Consider the following 20464-nt stretch of genomic DNA (forward strand, 5'->3'; position numbering starts at 1 on the left):
GATTATAATCAAGTTATAATCAAGATATTATCTTTTGATTATAATCAAGTCTTTAGCAGGAGTATCATAAAAGTTGTGCTATGTTCTTTTCATTGCATTTTTCTCACATGGCACATGGATACATGGTTTTCAATGATTTATTAGTGGTTATGTTTACTCTGATTACTTGATTAAGGGGTTGTCTGCCAGGTCTTTCATTTGTGAGTTAACTCTTTTCCATTTTGTAGTTAATAAATGATTTGTAGAATATTTTGGGACTGTATATCTTATTTCTTATCATGCTTTAAACTTACTCATGTTTATTTTAATATAGACTTCTTGATTCTTATTCAATGGGCCATAATCCATTACTTCATTATTTATTTAGATTTTCAAATTTTACCAGACATAATCAGTGGGAGCTCTAAGTTGGCTTCATTCTTTGAACACTATATTTTTGTTTATTCTAAAAGAATAAATTGGCAAATTTTAGTTTTATATATATGCATATATATGCAAATTTTAGTTGTATAAATATATATGTATATATTTATGGTGTGTAAAGTGATGTTATGGTTTATAAATACAATGTGGAATAGGCTTATTAACATACACTTCAACTTAAATACTACAGTATTTTTGTGGTGAGAACATTTGAAATTTATTCTTTTAGTGGTTTCGAAATGTATAACGCATTGTTATTTACTGTATTTACCATGCTGTGCAACAGATCTCAAAAAACCAGAAAAATCTAGTCCTTCTATCTGATTGAGATTTTGTACCCTTTAACCATTATGTTCCCATTTCTCCCACCCCATATCCTCAGGTAACTCCATTCTACTTTCTGCTTCTATGAATTTATTTTAGATTCCACATATAAATGAGAGTATGTGGTATTTGTCTTTCTGGAATACTTTCTTATGACACTAAATGTTTGAGGTTCAACGTACTCTTTACTGACTTTTCAAACTCTGGAATTAGTTGTTCCTCTAAAAACCCTAGTTCCAAAAAAATAAAAAATAAAAAAATAAAAACCCTAGTTCCTTTTAATGAAGCATAGCATTTAGAATCCAAAATCTGGGTGATAGATGAGGTCATTACTGTTGGAGTGTCACTGCTCTGCCGTATGTTAGTGTGTATACACAAATGCATACACCTATTTATATGTTAATTATACATAATGTTCACACACATATATCCACACATACACATATTCCCTCACTCTTAAAGGCCAGAGTGAGGGAATATGTGTATGTGTAGATACCCAGCAGTGATACCCAACAGGAATGAACTCATCCAGCACCCAGATCTTGGTTCTAAATGCCATGCTATGTGTGTATATATACATGAAATTACACCCCATACCATCTATACACACACACACACACACACACACACACACACACTCTATACTTATTTCTCTAATCCAAATACAATACTACAAATCTTCCCTTTTTCATATCTAGCTCCCTTTTGGACAGTGGGCTCCCATTTGTCTTAATATTTTTTTATTTGATCAGTCCTCCTGTATGTAACCAACCTCTTCTCTTTCCCCACTGGCATAGGTTCCTTCCTTAACCCTATTTTAACTTAGAACCATCCCTTTCAAATATACTATCCTTATCCATCTCAAACTCTGACAACCTTATACTACTGCCTCCCTCCATGCCTCACTCTCCCACCATATGAATATCCTTCTCCCCTTCCTGGGCTCTTACTTAACACACCATGGTACTCACTTTTCCCATGTAAATGCCTTTCTTTGCCACTAAGCTCTAACACTGTTTACCAAAGCTGCCTATTATATGGATAGTCTCTTTATCTTCATAGGTCTTAGTCTCTAACATCAGGATGTACCTCACCCTCAGATACCCTTCTTTTTCCACTAAGGATCCAACACCCTGAGATGAACCACCACACTTTTCTTCCCTTCACATCATATAGTAATTCCTACCTTATTCGCCTTGTCCTTCCTCTTGCCCCAATGGCCTTGAGCAGACTGTTGAAAAATTATGGAAAGGAGAGACTTCATGCCATACTTGAGGTTCACCTTTTCTATAACTCTTTAAAAGCAGAAGCAATTAATTTCAAACAGTTACAGAATTAGAAGATGCTGAATCCTAAGAACAGATTGTCAAGTGATTATGTGTTCTCACGGCACTGGTGAACTTGTTCCTCACAAAACTGTTTTGTAAAATCTGAATTAAGTGGAGTTTCTCATATAAAGCTAAAATTGACTTCTCTGTTAACTTTAATTCTGTCTTTGAAGTACCGTAAATCAGACTATACTGTTTTTAAGTTTTTCAGTTATTTGAAACATTAAATCATCATCTTTTGAGAGTTAAAAATGAAACAAAATTTAAAAACTTCACGTGGCATGATTTTTAGATCCCCTTGCTATATTGCTTTCAGACTGATTGCTGATATTTAAGACAGAAGTCCAGATTTGGTCAGACTATGCTGAGTATAATCAGATTCTGACCTTCTTTATTCTGTATGCTATTTTATAATTTCTGCATTAAGTTTTTTGATCCCCATGTCATCTTGGTTACTTACTGAGTTTACAAATACTTAAAACTCTTTAGACTTTATCTTAGTAAGTACTATTATGATATTACCTCATGCTGCTTATTTTTTTAAATGTGAGATTGAATTCAAATTTATTCCTAGAAAATTTCATACTGTTATTGAAGCTATGTTCTAAAATATCAGTTTTTTTAAATATAATTCTTATATGTAACATTTTAAATATCTTACCCAGCTTTTTATAATGTGTACAAATCCAAGAAACATTGTTTTAGTTGAGATTATTTAGCAAAATGGTTGAAAAATACAGTATAGGAAATGAGATTTTAAATGCAGTTAGGCATTCTTCTAGGTTAAATGTCACAACTTTTCATTATTGTAGCTTTTCAGTAACTATTTCATCTCTTGTCCAAATCTGGGTCAACAAACTTTATGTATAAAGACCAGAGGATAAATATTTGAGGCTTTGCAGGCCGTACAGTTTCTCTTGCAACTACTTATCTTTGCCCTTCATAGCATGAAAGCAGCCATAAACAATTAAGCATGGGCTTAAAACTTTATTTACAAAAATAGGCAGTGAGCTGGATTTGGCCTCTGTGCTGTAGTTTGATAATCCTTGTTTCAGACTTCCCTCCTGTTTGTCATAAGAGACTGTCAGATGCTTAGCTAAAATTCAGATGACAGTATTTATGATTCTAGTTATATAAGTTATGTAATGAGATTGTTTGACACAGTGTGATCTTGTGAATCTAAATTGACTTCTAGTGATTACTATTTCAGGAACTCACAAAACATCTGTTTAATAAATTGAGATGTTGATTTCTAGGAATCTGTATGATTTGCCAGAGAATTTGAGAATCAGACTTTTTTTTAAACATTAAAAATAAAAACACTTGACTATTCTGGGGTATTCTGGCATGTCAAAGATTGCTGAGAATAGTTAGATGAACACAGGAAAGAATTGTATAACTCAACTGCTATTATATTTGTCACTACTAAGGAAAATAATATTTAATCTGGAAAAGTAGTGCACATACAATTAAGAAGGAAAATACTGTTTAAGAAAGGTGAGGGAAAGTAAGAGGGCACAGAGCTGCTCTGAAGAAATTTTAATTTTCCAGGCCTAGATGTAATAGGGGTTGAGTTCTCTTGTTTTTCGGTACTAGGTATTGAACCCAGGGGCACTTTACCGCTGAGCTACAACGTAAACCCTTTTCTTTTTCTTTTCTTTTTTTTTTTTTTAATTTTGAAAATAAATATCACTATGTTGTTGATGGTCTTGCTAAATTACTGAGGCTGGACTGAAACTTGCAATCCTTCTACCTCAGTTATCCAGAGTCACCAGGATTATAGTTGTGTGCCACTGTGCTTGGCTGTATTTCTTTCTTGGTATGATTACTCCATTTGTTTCAAGAACTGACTCTACTTCTTTGTTCTTGTTACAAGCATGACTCCAAAATACTTTTATTGTCCTAATAGTTTTTATGATCCTTCACTCATTTGATATTTGGCCTTCTTTATAAATATAATAATTTGCAAATATATGCAATATACATATGCCCTTTATTTACTTTACTTATTATTTTTATGGTACTGGGTTTGAACCTAGGATTTTTTTTCCCCACCAAATCATATTCCCTCAGCCCTTTCTTTTTTTTATTTTTGAGACAGTGTCTTGCTAAAATTGTCCAGACTGGACTTGAACTGGCGCTCCTCCTGCCTCAGCTTTCTGAGTGGCTGGGATTATAAGTGTGTTCCTCTGCACTTGACCACATATGCTCTTTAAGCAAGTTATATTTTATACTTTATTATTGTGTCAGATGATGTGAATTTTAATGTGAAAATGTGGTTTTTAATCCTTACAAGGACACTGGCAAATGGAGTAAAACAAACATGAATAAAAATTTGTTATGTTAGTTGCTTCTGTAAGAAAAAGATGACTGCTAATGGAGAACTGAAGCTGGTAGGAAAGTCTGGTAGGTAGTTGAGAAGAGTTTGGAAAACCTATATAAAAATTATATTTGAGCAAAATGATGAAAAAAATGGGTATTAATCAGATGAATAAATATAACAGTTGGAAAGGCGCAGGAAGTAAGAATATATTCAAAACTCATCATATTTTAGAGTTATTCTGAGTTAGAGTCAACAGGGTTTTGGGATAGATTGGATATAGGAGAGAAATTAGAGAAGTAATAAGTTTAAGGTAATGGCAAGTGTTGTAGTTATGAAGACCAAGTACAATAGGTGATATTATTAGTGATTCTGAGATGGAGTATATATGTGTAGGTTTGTTAGACATGGAGATATTAGGCCTTTGGCAACATTCATCTAGGGTCCAGAGAGATACTGAGGCTAGAAATAAACATTTAGGAATCATCATGATCTAGATAGTAATTGGAAATCATCTAAGGGGATGAACTTACTTATGGAGCAAGGATAGCAGATGTTTTTAGACTGGTGGCATGGTAGTGAATAAAGCCTCCAGATTAAAAAAAAATTTGCCATCTGTTTATAAATCAAAAGTTTTCATGTAGAAATCTTGATTCTATATTTCTCTTGAAAAAAGAAAGTCAAAAAGCCTAATAGAAAATAACTGTCATTGAACAGTTATTTCTTTAGGTGCATGCACCTTCCAGTTTATCACAGTGTCTACTATTTCTTATATAGATGTTACCTGCCTGATTCCTGTACTATTTGAAGTTAGGACTTTTGGTGTTACTGTATGTCAGTGTTCCATGACTGTAACAAACTACCTGAAGTAGCCAATTTAAAAAGAGGGAAGGTTTATTTAGACTCAGAGTTTTCAAGATTCCAGTCCATGATCAGTTGGCCTTGTTGCTTTGGGCTTGTAGTAAGAAAGCATATCATGGCAAGGAGTGCATGGTGAAACAACACACTCACCTCATGGTGTCTGGGAAACAAAAAGAGCAGGGAGCTGTGGTCCCAATATCCCCTTCAGGGCCATGTCCCCAGTGACCTAACTACTTTCCATAAGGCCCCACTTCTTAAAGTTTCTGCCACTTCCCAGTGGTTTCAAATCTTTAACACATGGGCCTGGAACCAAGCCTTAACACATGAACCCTTAGGAGACACTTATTCAGACTTTAGTAGTTGCAAAAAGAATTCTAAGAATGGAACCCTTGAGTGGATGGTAGAGAATTAAGTGCCAATAGCTTTTCAGAAACCAAGGGAAGGGAATGTTTTAAGAGGTGGTTAGCTGTAAGAATACAAAAATATAGATTAGATCTGATACTAGGAAGTCATCAGTGAGAGCAGTTTTATGGACTAATGGGCTTACTAAGTAAATGGGAGTGAGATGAGACGGGAGATATAGACTTTTAATAAGGGAGAGAAAAACAGCGATAGCTCTTCATACCTTTCAGTTTGAATGTCTGTTTAAAATAAGATTTCATCAGCAAATTCCCTGTGCCACCCCATTGGTTTCTTCAAAGTCTAAAATGAGTAGGAATTAAGGGTGAATGGTGTTCAGTGACAAGAAGGTATGTGTCATGGAGTGGGCAATGAAGAGGAAAGGGATCCAAGGGATTCAAGAAAGCAGGTCAGGTTTAAATTATAAATGACTTTTATCCTAAAGAAATTAAGATTTTATGCAAAAGGCAATGAAATCCAGTGTAATTTTTATCTTTTGTGTGTGTGTGCGTGCACGCACCCATTTGCACTACTGGGGATTGAATGCTACTGGGCTATATTCCCAACTCCTTTTATTTTTTGTTTTGGGACAGGGTTTCTCAAAATTGCCCAGATTGGCCTTGAATAATGATCCTCTTGCTTCAGCCTCTGAGTAACTGGGATTACAGGTGGCATCACCACATAGTGATTCAGATTTGTTTTTAAGAACATAATTTTGGAAATGGGAAGACCTGTGGCAGACAGATCAAATTCTGAGACTTAGATATCCTTGTAAGAGATGCTGATTGTTTAATAGTCTAAACTAGAACATAGAAGAGGATGAAAATAACTGACCAGGACTAAGAGATTTTTAAAAAAATATTTTTAGTTATAGGTGGACACGACACCTTTATTTGTTTATTTTTTATGTGGTGCTCAGGATCGAACCCAGTGCCCCACACATGCTAGGCAAGTACTCTACCACTGAGTCACAACCCCAGCCCCCTGAGAGAGGTTTCTGAGTTAGATTCACAAAGATCAGGAGGGCAGGGTTCATTTTTAGTTTCTTCTTTATGGCAATTTACCAACAGCTGGTACAATTTCTGGTGATCAGTAGATGTTTTTTTAAATGAATATTATCGCTTACTGCATTGTTAGAATTTCCCCTTATCCCTTTGAAGTAGTTTTAGATTGGAGTTTCCTTTTCAGGATAATACCTTTTTTTTTCTGAATTCGAACCCAGGGCCTTGTGCTTACAAGGCAAGCATTCTACCGACTGAGCTATCTCCCCAGCCCCTGAATTCTCAGAATTCTTTTCATCCTTTTTTGAATATATAATAAACTAGGCACAATCTATTTTTTGTAACTATTATTAATTTAAAATATATTGTCACCTTATTGCTGTTGCTTTTGATTTACAAAAAGTTCTTGCCTATTAGCAAACTTAATGTATGGTAAGAGTTTTTCCTATTTCTGAAAGAAGGAACTGTCACTATAGCTATTTAAGTGTCAGTATAATATTTAGATTTAGCAAGTAAACTTAATAGCAGTTGTTGGTGTGGTAAGTAACAGTTATCCTTTGGTATTTGTGGGACATTGGTACCAGGACCCTTGGTAGATACCAAAATCCACGGGTGTTTAAGTTTCTTACATACAATGGCATGGTATTTGTATTTAACCTAGGCATATCTCATCTCTAGATTACTTATGATATATAACACAACATAAATGCTGTGTAAATTGTTATTATACTGTTTTGTTTAGGAAATAATGACAGGAAGAGTAGTCTTCATACATGTCCTACACAGATGCAGTTTTTTTTCTGACAATTTTGATTTGAGGTAGGTTGAATCCATAGATATGGAAACTATATATACACAGAAGGCTGACTGTATGCATGAGAAAAGATTCACACTGCTATCTGCTGTCTACCTTTACAAAAATATCGTTTCACTTTTCCCTTTTTAACTCTACCCAAGTGCATACTACCTTCCTTATAATACAATAAGGAACTACCATGCAAATACCTACTGTTTGCCAGACACAGTAGTATACATTTTATGTACATTACCTCATTGAATTCTTCCATCAGTGACATTTTACATATACGGTATCTGACTTTCAGAAGAATAAATAACTTGTCCATAATCATAGTTCATAAGTGGCTGAGCTGGGATTTTTGGTTCAGGATTCATGTATGCTTTTTTTAAAATATGTTTATATGTATGTATGTGTATCTTATGTTACACACATATGTATACATATAGATACATACCTATATATATGTATACTTCACCATTAGGTTTATCTTATTTTCAGAAATGTTTATTTTGCCATATGCAGTTTTACTTTAACATTTCTCTTTTTCTTTTCATTTTTTTCTAAATTTTCTAATATAAATTTGCTTATAATACCTATAATTCTCATTGTTTAATATTTTAATTTCAAGTTGAGACAGTTTTACTAAAGTAAAGAAAATAACTTTATACATTTCTGATTTGTTTTTCTCAGGTTTTGATGGATATGTTTGATCAGGATGACATAGGTTTGGTTTCTCTCTGTGAAGATGAACCTAGTTCTTCAGGTGAATTAAACTACTATGACCTTGTCAGAACTGAAATTGCAGAAGAAAGACAGTATCTGCGGGAACTAAATATGATTATAAAAGTGTTTCGAGAAGCCTTTCTTTCTGACAGAAAGTTATTTAAACCTTTGGTAAGTGACTTTTGGGTTTGAAATTGCATATACCTGAAAACCAAATAGCAATTTAAAGTTATAAATAGTAATGTTCTTTACTTTATTAGCATATATAAATATTCTTTGGTATATTTGTGGATTTTAACATATGTAAATTGTTATATAATAAGTGCAGTGACATTGAAAAATAGACACAAAATTAGAAGGGGAGATTTACACTGAAGTGAAATTTTTATTGCTATTTAGTTTCTGAGATTTAGTTATTCATTGAAGGTGGGGAAAAAGATACATGGTCTAAGAAATAGTCCTGTGCTTTTTCCTATCTTTTGGTAGGTACTTTAAGGCAATAGTTTATAAATTTTTAACTGAATGCCCATAAACAAAAGGAGACGGGGGTGGGGGGGTGTTGCATGAGTAGGGTGGGGATTTAGACAGATTTGTCCATCTTTCTTTTACCTTGGTAGCTTCTTAAGTCACCTCTGGTAATCCAGATAGACAAACATTGTCTTAAATTTTTTTCTTCTTTCCTTCCTTTATCAATGATTAGTTTTAAGTATCTGTATGTTTGATCCACATTTTAAAAATACTCTGCCCTTGTACCTCATAACTTCCTTCTCAAAATAACTATTACATGAACAAATGGGAATGGTGCTAAGACATAGCTGGATGAATGTTTAAGATTAAGAACTGATTTGGCTTTTCTCATTGTTTTCCAAAAGAATGAGTTATGAGTTTAAATGATAATTTAAGGTATTGTAATTGGCCTCCCTCTCCCCCTTTTTCTTTTCTAGTACTGGTGAAAGAACCTAGGGCCTCATGCATGCTAGCAAATTCTCTACCACTGAGCTCATCCACAATTTTTTTAAAAAAGTCTTTAAAAAGCTTTTTAAAAAGTTTACTTTGAGACAGGTCTCTGAGTTGCCCCATCTGGTTTCAAACTTTGAGTCCTTCTGTGTTAGCCTCCCAAGCAGCTGAAATTATAGGCATGTGCCACCACACTGGACACCTTTTTCCTTTGGTACGTGTATTTACTTTAATGATGTCAGTAACTCCCACCTGACATACTATCTTGATTTTTTTTTGCAGGAGGGTGCTACCAGGGATTGAACTCAGGGGCACTCAACCACTGAGCCACATCCCCAGCTCTATTTAGTATTTGATTTGGAGACAGGGTCTCACTGAGTTGTTTAGCCCCTCTCTTTTGCTGACTTTTAACTTTCAATCCTCCTGCCTGCCTCAACCTCTGGAGCTGCTGGGATTATAGGCCTGTGCCACCACACCAGACCTGACATACTATCTTAAGTAGTCAGAGTTTTGTGGTTCAAAGTCCTTTAGCATTTTATTTGACCTCTATAACAATGTCATGAGATGTACAGGGCAGGCATCATCATTCCTATGTTTCTAGTAGGGAAATTGACGTAAAATAGTTATGACTTAACTCAGGTTAGTTATAGACCTCAAGCTTGAAGTTGGGTTCTTTGTTTTTGTTTTTCTTTATTCACCTCAAACCCTTGGACTCCCTTTAAACAGAAATAGGAAGGAATTAAATAATTTGCTCATGGTCACATACCTGATATACTAACATCCAGCACTGGTAGGATTCTTTCGAGGATTAAAGGAGGTGATGAAATGAGCCCCCATCATAGAAATCAGAGACAAAGACCAAACGTGTTGTCATGTTACACAACACATGGTGGAGCTAGACTTTAAGCTCAAGATTGTCATATTCTAAAGTTCATGATATTTCCATTACAAGATGCTAGAGTGAAAAATAGTTGACTATAACCTGGATAATTCGTCATATGATCTGTTTGTATCCAGAAGACTCAAACCTGTTTAACCTAGGTATAATTCACACACAGGAATTTGAATGAAATCTTTAATTCCTTCTTAAAATCAGGAGTTGAGTCACAGATTGTAAATACAGACTGTATCTGAGGTATCTTCAAACTGAGGTGTCTTCAGTTTGATCTCAGCTCTTGTTATTCACTAACTATATATCATCTTAATCAAGTCTTTCAGCGTCTTAACCAGTTTTATACACACACATGCCAGAATTCTTTATTTCAAGAATTACTTAGAATCATTCACAATTTGAGGTTTTAGGATTATGTAAGAAAACTATCTAGAATCTATATATGCCAATATTTTTATGATCTTAAGGTATTTTGAAATTTTCCTTCCATATTTACAATGGATTTTCACTCTGTCTTCGAATATATTAGTATCAGATTGGGTGAAAATGCACCCTTAATACTTACATTGTTTGTATTTAGTAATTTTAAAGCATGATTCACATTCCTCACATACCTTAACCTTTCCTTTTCTTTTTTCAGGATATTGAAAAGATCTTCAGTAACATTTCAGATATACATGAATTGACTGTGAAACTTTTAGGTTTGATTGAAGACACAGTTGAAATGACGGATGAAAGCAGTCCTCATCCCTTAGCTGGCAGCTGTTTTGAAGATTTGGCAGAAGTAAGTTTACAAAACTACTTTAAAATCTCAAAGTCCTAAATACTGTATTTAAAAATTTAGGAAGATATTCTTTGTAAAATCTGGCTACTATTTTTAAAAAAATACTTTAAAGGCAGGTGCTGTGGCACACACCTGTAACCCCAGCAACTTGGGAAGTTGAGGCAGGAGGATTGAAAGTTTGAGGCCTCAGAAACTTAGCGAGAACCTGTCTCAAAATTAATAAATACATAAATAAATAAAAATAAAAAGGAGTGGGGATGTAGCTCAGTGCCAAAGAACCCCTGGGTTCATTTCTAGTAGCAAAAAAATACATGAGGTCTAATGAACAGCAAACTAAAATTACATTGTTTATAGTTTTAATAACTTTATAGTATATTAATATTTATAGTGAAAATTTATATACTAGAGTATGAACATTTAGGATTTTTTAAGTGCATTTAAGATGAAGGAAAATAAATTTTATTGACCATAGTTCTTTAGCTTTTGTGAATTTTAGACTGAATTTTCAAAAATAAAAAAGATTTATATTAATTTTTTCCCAAAGTGAAAATTATTTGGTGATCTTATAAATGATTATAACAGTAATGTGGCTTATGGCAAAATATTCAGAAAAATAGAGACAAATAAAAATAAAGTGAAATTCATTCTATTTTGCAACTCCCTGAGATAACTTATCCTTTAGATAACATTCATTTGTCCCTACAAATATTTTTGTATGCATCATACAAACCTATGTGTATTTATAAGAAAATGATTATCCTTTTTTTTAAAATGAGACTTTTTTTTAGACCTTTATTTTATTTATTTATTTTTATGTGGTGCTAAGGATTGAACCCAGTACCTAACATTTGCTAGACAGGTGCTCTACCACTGAACCACAACCCCAGGCTCAATTATCCTATTTTATAACCTTTTTTATCTATATGTTATGAATGTTTTCCATGTTGGTAAATACATTTCACCACAATTTTTTAGTATAAATACCCTGTTGTATGGAGATACCATAGCATATCTGACCATCTACTATCCATAAGTTTGTAGTTTTTTTCCTTTTTTTTTCCTTGCTATTGTAAACAGTATTCATTTTGGCATTCTAATGGGAAAAGAAATACATGCCTTTATTCATGTTTTTAAACCAATAATGTTAAGTATTCTTTCATACTCATTGGCCATTTTTATTTCTTTCAGCATTTCTAGTGCTATCTTTAGATTTCATGTAAAAAATGCCTAATTTTATAAACTTTGCCTATATTTTTCTGTAAACATAGACCAATCTTATTAGGTCCATTTTGCAGGACAAAGAAACTGATAGGATGAAAATATTTAGTTACTGATACTTAACATGCAACCTTGATTCTTAATAGAATGTCTTTATATTGTGATGTCGTATTAATTGTTGGTCTCTTGTTAATTTGCTGTACTCTTAAAGATATCATGAGGTTCAAAAATACTATATTTTTAAAAATTTGATTATAAATGTAAATGCTATTTTAACTTTCTTTCCTATCTTTTTTTTTTTTTTTTTTTTTGGCTGCACTGGGGATTGAACCCAGGACTTTACATATGCTAGGCAAGTGCAGTATAGCTGAGCCACATCTCCAGCCCCATATTAACCATTTTTGGGTGTACAGTTCATTTGTATTAATTAAATTCACAGTATTGTACAACCATCATCACTACATCATTCCAAAACGTTTTCATCACCCAAACAGAAAACTACACAATGAACAATAACTTCCTGTTCTTCCCTCTCCCAGCTCTCGGTAACCTCTAATCTACTTTCTATCCCTATGAATTTGCCTATTTTAAATATTTCATGTAAGTGGAATTATATATTTATCCTTTTGTGTCTGCTTATTTCATTTAGCATAATGTTTTAAAGTTCATCTGTGTCAGTGCATGAGTCAGAATGTTATTCCTTTCTGTGACTGAATAATACTCCATTTCACATATAAACAGGTAGTACATCACTAATCTGAAATGCTGTGAAATCCAAAGCTTTTTAAAATTTTTTTCGTACAGGGGATTGCTTAACCACTGAGCCACATCCCCAGCTCTTTCTTTATATTTTTATTTTAAGACGGTCTTGCTACATCCTTAAGGCCTTGCTAATTTTCTGAGACAGGTCTTGAACTTGCAATTCTCCTGCCTCAGCCTTCTGAGTCGCTGGGATCACAGGTGTGCACCACCATGCCCAGGCCCCAATTTTTTTTGATTGCCAGTCAGTATGACTGGGTGGCTAGCACCTCAACAGAGCAGGTTCCTGCTCAGGAGGTGGGAACCACCTGAGAAAATAAGAAGTCTGAAATAATAGATAAGAAATAAGATGAAGCCAAAGATTAGATTTAAAAAGTGGAGCACCTGGTGGATCTTCCAGTCCTGATAGGAACTGTAACTGAACAACTGAAAAAGGCCCCAGTTCTTTAAGGGGGAGTACATCAAAGTCAGGAATAAAATTCCAGTGGGAGGAATTTTGTTTTAGTGTGTTTTTTTTTTTTTTTTTTTTTTTTTTTTTTGGGTGCTGGGGATTGAAACCAGGGCCTTGTGCTTGCAAGGCAAGCACTCTACCGACTGAGCTATCTCCCCAGCCCCCAGTGTTTATTTCTTAGTGTGGCAGGAGTCTTGCAGTAAACAGGTCGATAGGCATTTGGCAAGTTACACCCATCTTCAGGAGGCTGTGCTTGAACTTGAGCAGTGAACCGGTCAAGGTACCAGCATGAAGTGGGCAGTCTCACACCTGGGGGTTTCCACGTAGTTCCCAAGACAATGGCTTCCCTGCTTATTGCTCTGTCCCTTAGTTCACACAGGCTCATAGATGGCCCCCAACAAACCAATCCTCAGAAAGTTTTGGATTCCAAAGCACTTCAAGCCATCATTCAAATATGTTTGGAATTTCAGGGTGTTTCAGATTTCAGATTTTCAGATTAGGGATACGCAACCCATAAAATCTATGTAATATTCCAAAATCTGAAAAACTCCAAAATCTGAAACATTTCTAGGTTCCAAGCATTTTTGATAAGGAATATTCAACATTACCTTGTTTTATTCATCCTATTCATTTGTTGTTGATAGACATTTGTATTATTATTTATACTTTTTAACTATTGTGAATAATGTTTCATTGTTTTCAATTTCTTTAGGTGTATGCATAGAAATGAAATCATTGGTTTATATGGTAATTCTGTGTTTGCTTTTTGAGGACCTGCCAAATTGTTGTATTTTTCTTTTTTTTCCTTGGACCAAGGATTGAACCCAGGGGCACTTAACCACTGAGCCAAATCCTCAGCCCCTTTTTAAAATTTTTAATTTTTTTAAATTCAAAGACAGGGTCTCGCTATTTGCTTAGGGCCTTCCTAAGTTGCTAAGGCTGGCTTTGAACTTGTGATCCTCTTGCCTCGGCCTTCCAAGCCTCTGGGATTGCAGGTGTTGCCACTACACCCAGCACCAAATTGTTTTTATGAGGGCTATATCATTTTACATTCCTACTAGCCTTAGTTCTAACTAAACATTGGAACTATTAATTATTATTGGAAAATAGAAATTTACTTAAATACATTGGAAAAGCTATGAGCAGTTACTGTTTTGTTATTTTACTGTCTGTTATCTTTGCTCTTCTTTAATTTTGGAAACTGTTGAGTACCCATTTTGTTTCCTTTGAAAGTATCCTAAATGTAAACTTATTTAAACCTGGGTAAACTTGAGTTTCCAGCTCTTTTACTTATCTATATACTTCTCATTTACTGGGGATAAAATGTATATTTTAATAGCTTGATACTTCTGATCACAAAGTTCTGTTTTTTATTTTTAAACCCATAGCCTCTTGACATCTAGTGTTCAAAGTCAGTGCTTACATTTTTAAAAATGTATCAGTTGCAGACATAGTTATTGTTTGTCTTTGCAAAGTAGAAAGCAAGAAGGGATGATGCTTCATTGAGGACTTGAACAGAACTTTGTCTTTAGATAATCAATAGCATATTAGTAGAAAAGATGTTTTTTTAAACTTAATATTTTCATTTTTTATTTTTTAAAAAACAGGAGCAAGCATTTGATCCTTATGAAACATTATCACAGGATATTCTTTCACCAGAGTTTAATGAACATTTCAGTAAGTTGATGGCCAGACCTGCAGTTGCTCTACACTTCCAGGTAACCTTAAATTAAATGTTATTTTTTTATAAAACAAATAAAGAAATATATCATCATCTTATCCTTCAAATGTTTGTAATGCTAGAATCCTTTTTAAAGCAAGAGTGAAAATAAATTTCATTAGTCCTTCAAAATCTATTCTAAGCCCATTTTAAATTATTTTCTATTTTCTGTCCTCTTTCAGTTTGCTCTTAATGTGGTAAATCTTTTATAGTACAGCATCACAAGTATTGAATAACCAGAAGAATCTGGCACATTTTAGATGAGAGTGTAGAGATGAATCTGGGGAGCTATTTCAGTATCATATTTCCTATAGGAAGATTTGGACAAATCATAAATGAGAATAGCCTCATACATTCTCACATTGTTTTCTCTATCAGGTCTACAATTTAAAGGAGATAAATATTGAAGTGAGGTAGAAGATGTGAATTTCTTCGTTTAATAATGCATTTAGATAAAATGAAAATAAGTGAAGAGAGACAAAATTTTTATTCTGTCAACACCTAAATATTTCATTGACATAAGTGATATTCAACTACTCATTAGCTGTAGCAACTTCTGCATCTAGACTGGCTCTTTCTTCTCAGCATATGAAATTATCAACTCTGTATTGTCTTAAGCAAGCAAACCATCCAACCTTTCTTCACTCTAGCTACTCTACCTTCCATTTTTTCAGTCTGCAGTCAGTTATCTTCTTATTATCTTTTACCCTTTTCTCTCAAAACACTACCATCTGTGTTCTATAATACTAAAAACTACCTGACAGTTAACTTAATTTGCCAAATACAGTGGATAGTTTTATTTCATACTTTTGTCCATAGGAGAAATATATGAATTACAGGGGTATTTTTGAGGAAAATTTTTAAAAGAAGCATATCATATTCTTTCTCACATTAAATATTGGTCTTGTCATTATTTGTCTTGTGGGGAGAAACAGCAGTAAGTCAACTTTAAAAAAATCAACATGAATTGATTTCAAATCCCTTACAACTTCTAGAAAATCACTTGTTCTACAGAGTAGTAATTTTCAACACCTATCCCTAGAATACATGAAAGTTTTTCAACGGATAATAAAAGCACAGATAACTTTAAGGTAATTAGTTCCTAGTTTGTCTGATACCTTATTTGTGTATTTCACATTCTCTTTTCCAATTTCTCTTGTACATTAGTCCTTGCCATATTGAATTTCCTATTATGTGCTGATCCAAGACGTAAAAATTCCCAGGGCACCAATGAAAAGAAAAAAAAATAAATAAAAGCATTACTACTGAGAGTTCATTGAGTACAAAGTAAGGATATCCAAAAGAAAGATATGGGGTGATTTTGGTAAAAGCTCTTGGTAGTGAAATGTCATATCTGCCTCTTCATTGTCACATTTATCTGACTAAGAATAAGAAGAGGGGAAGCTTGTAAAGTTGTTAAACCTACGTTAGAAGCAGTTTTAAGTTCTTCCTGATGCTTCTACTCTTTGAGACCATGGTATTAAAGTTTTTTTTTTTTTAATATAATAATCAACTCAGGCTTTCTGAAAAATGTCTGATCTATTTGTTTTGCCAATGAAGATTGACTTTGTCAATTAAGTTATATAACAAATATTTTTGTAAGTTAAATGGCCTTAGTCTGAAATTCATTCAGTCACTGGTGAAATGTATCTGTCACGTTTATATTATACATCATCTCTTCAAACAATTCCTTTATAGGTATTTAAACTTAGAACATTTCTAATGACAACATAAAAATATGCAAGAGAGTATTTATAGCTTTGCAGAATTCCTTTAGGGTGTATTGAAGCCCAAATGTTTGAAGAAAAGCTGCAGAAGACTTTTGTGAGAGTTAGTTAGCCTACCTAAGATGAAGAAATGTATATAATCTCTAATAAAGTGGGGAAAGGAGGGGGAAAACTTAATTTATGGTACTACAATTTCAGTATAGCTTATGCTTTTCATTATAGTTTTTACAAGCTTGTATAATTTTAAAAGCTATCTGTTAGGAATTGCTTTTATGTATCATTGATGTCAGAGGTACATTACATTGCTTTTGCTTTGCAGTCCATTGCTGATGGTTTTAAGGAAGCAGTTCGTTATGTTCTTCCTCGCCTTATGCTGGTGCCAGTGTATCATTGTTGGCATTATTTTGAATTATTAAAGGTAAGGCAAAAACTTCCTGAGTCTTATAGGAAGTACATTTATGAGGTCTGAAAACTAGTTTTTGACTTGATCATATTATTTTAAAGACTTTTTATTCACACAAAAAAAATATCTTAGGGCTAAGGATGTGTGTGTGTGTGTGTGTGTATCTAATAAACTTTCCAGGAATTTTGGAGAAAATTCTATGTATCTTTCTTATGTTCAGATCATTTCCATGTGGTAGACAAATAGGAAAATTTATCTATCATTTCACAATGGAATCTTGAGTTATCAACCTGATAGAAGAGGCTACTTTTTGAGAAGAACTTTTAGAGACACTCAATACTAGTCTTTTAATTCTTGATTTATTTATGTAATAATTTTTTTATGCATAACATTGCTCTAGATTTTCGTCTTATTTTAACTTTTTAAGAAAATCACTTTTGAAGTTGACTTTTTAAAAATTTTATTTATTTTTTTGATTCATTGTAACAAATGGGGTACAACTGTTGTTTCTCTGGTAGTACCCAGAGTAGAGTCATACCACTTGTGTAAGCATACCTGGGCCTATACCCAAGGGACTTAAAATCACAATATTACAGTGATGTAGCCACATCAATGTTCATAGCTGCTCAATTCACAATAGCTAGATTGTGGAACCAACCTACATGCCCTTCAGTTGATGAATGGATAAAGGAACTGTGGTATATATACACAATGGACTTTTTTTTTAAACCATGCAGTATAGTATTCTTTCCCTCACAATTAAGGCCAAATAGTACATTCAAAAGCATATAAAAAATGTGCTTTTTATCTATATATATAATATACATATTACATATCTTTTTAAAAAAATGATTATTTGCTTTGTTTTAACTTACTAACCAACCACTAGTCTAAGTCACAATCGTCAAGAGATCTAGTGAGTGAGTGGTGACACAAGTAGCTATGGCTTCAGGATGAGTCAGCCTGTCATAGTCAATGTCTTAATCTTAGATGCAGTCATAAGTAGCTAGCTATAAGAGCAACCTTGTAATCATCCAGATAGGGAAAAAAATTTTTTCAACTATATAGTCAAATCAGGGTTTTAAAATGTTGACAAATATAGAGAACAACTCTAAGACTAATAGTAGAACTTATAAGAAGACATGTATATCATCTAGAAATATTTTAGGAATTCAAGTAAATATCTGGGGTCATATATGTATCATTCATATGAAGCCTGCACTCTCTTTATGAGTTCTTTATGGATTGATTAGTCTTCATAAAGATAACGTACAAATTCTATAAATAATATTACCTCAATATTATAGGTAATATTGCTCCATAATTTTTTTTCCTTTTTTTTTTTTTTTTTTTGTTTGTTTGCTTGCTTTGAAGTACTGGAGATTGAACTCATTGGTGCCGGTACCACTGAGCCACATCCCCAGCCCTTTTTATTTATTTATTTTGAGACAGAATCTTGCTAAATTGTTGAGGCTGGCCTCGAATTTGATCTTCCTTCCCTCCAAGTAGCTGGTATTACTAAAAGCATGCTCCACCTGTACCCACATAGTAAGAATTCTTGAGGTAGGTAAGTACTCATTAGACACCAAATTGCCAGGATGGTGGTGCATCCTTGTAATTCCAGCTACACAGGAGACTGGCAGCAGAAGGATTGCAAGTTTGAAGCCAGCATGGGCAACTACCTCAAAAAAACAAAAACAAAAACAAACAATAACAAAAAAATGGGATGCAACTTAGAGGTAGAGCACTTCCAGGTTCAGTTCCCAGCACTGACAGCAAAATCAAACCAAACAAAAAGATACCAACAAATAAATTTTTTTCCTAGATGCCTACAAAATATATACATATAATTATTCTGACTTTTATTTAATATTTTTACTAGTAGAATTAGATGGAAAAAGTATAAACAGGCTGTTTAAACCAACAATTTGGTCTTCTAAAGAAGTACAAACTAGTCAAGCAGAAAACCACTTTGCCTCTGAAGAGCAATAAAAAAAATTGGGAAGAAAATTTCACTGAGCAAGATATGTTGGAATTACACTTGAAAAAGAAAATTAATCTGAAAGTAGACAGAAGTGATCAGATGTTAGCTGATAACAGTGAAAATTAGCAGTTACGAAGGGAATGAGATTGGATGGTTGCCAGAAAATCTCCATCTCTCACATGCCCATGTTGTTGATCACTCCTGGCTTTTAAAGATCAAAGGAAAGTACATGGGCACTTGAAGTGAGAAAAGAAACTAATTGATTAGTTCTGATGCTTATCTAAGGGCAGCAGGTACTCTTTTTTTTATTGTAAACAAATGGGATACATGTTTCTCTGAACATGGAGTAAAGGCATATACCATTTGTGTAATCATAAATTTACATAGGGTAATGTTGATTCATTCTGTTATTTTTTCCCTTCCCACCCACCCCTCCATTCTTTCTTAATAGGTATTTAAAGCTTCAAAGAATGCATAAAAGGAAACCACTCATGTCTGATCAATAAAACTATAATCCATGAAATATCTTTAGTTTTAATTCATGCATAGCAGTAATTAAGGACAAGCAAAAGTGTAAAATGAAAAGTCAAGCCAAGAGAAAATACTTAAAATGGTGATAGATTTTAATAACTCTACAAAACAGGTTATCTAAAAGGCCAGTGAACATATATTCAAGCTCATTACTAATCAAGGAAATCCAAATTAAACCCACAAGACACCATTACATACACACAGATGACAGAAGTTAAAAAGTAAAAATATCCATAAAGGGCAACATGACTTCTTAGGTATTCTAGTAGTAATGCAGTCTGTACAGCCTACTTTGAAAACTGCTTAGCATTATTTCTTAAACTTGAAGATATACACATTTGATGACCACACCGTTCTATCCCTGAGTATATACCATAGAGAAATCAAATGCATAGGTTATACAAAGAGACATGTACAAGAATGTTCATAATAGCAGGTATCATCAGTAATAGTAGTAAAACATTGTCAACCAGAAAAAAATAAAATACGGTTTATCCAGAACAGTGGAAGAAAATTTAGTACAACAAACATCATCATCAGTGAACCTTACAAATATAATTTTTTTTCTTTTTTTTATATTTTTGTAAACAAATGGGATACATGTTGTTTCTGTTTGTACATGGAGTAACAGCATACCATTTGCATATTCATAAATTTACAGAGTAATGATGTTTGATTCATTCCGTTATTTTTTTCCTTCCCCACCACCCCTCCCACCTCTCTTTTCCCTCTATACAGTCCCTCCTTCCTCCATTCTTGTCCCCCTCCCACCCCCCATTAAGTGTCATCATCCGCTTATCAGTGAGAACATTCCTCTTTTGAATTTTTGAGATTGGCTTATCTCACTTAACATGATATTC

General features: G+C 33.6%; 1 protein-coding gene and 1 long non-coding RNA gene across 3 annotated transcripts in view; one reads left to right on the forward strand and one right to left on the reverse strand.

Annotated features, from left to right (window-relative positions):
• Positions 1-20464, reverse strand: part of LOC306648876 — a 603819-nt gene that overhangs the window by 352949 nt on the left and 230406 nt on the right. The window lies entirely within an intron of this gene.
• Positions 1-20464, forward strand: part of SOS2 (SOS Ras/Rho guanine nucleotide exchange factor 2) — a 103303-nt gene that overhangs the window by 29842 nt on the left and 52997 nt on the right. For both annotated transcript variants that reach the window (XM_079118862.1, XM_079118863.1), the window contains exons 5-8: positions 8146-8349; positions 10668-10811; positions 14847-14957; positions 17006-17104. In XM_079118862.1, coding sequence (XP_078974988.1) covers positions 8146-8349; positions 10668-10811; positions 14847-14957; positions 17006-17104 — 558 coding nt within the window. The remainder of the gene's footprint in view (positions 1-8145; positions 8350-10667; positions 10812-14846; positions 14958-17005; positions 17105-20464) is intronic.

The sequence above is a fragment of the Sciurus vulgaris genome, assembly GCF_902686455.1.
Source record: "Sciurus vulgaris genome assembly, chromosome: 2".
Lineage (NCBI taxonomy): Eukaryota > Metazoa > Chordata > Mammalia > Rodentia > Sciuridae > Sciurus > Sciurus vulgaris.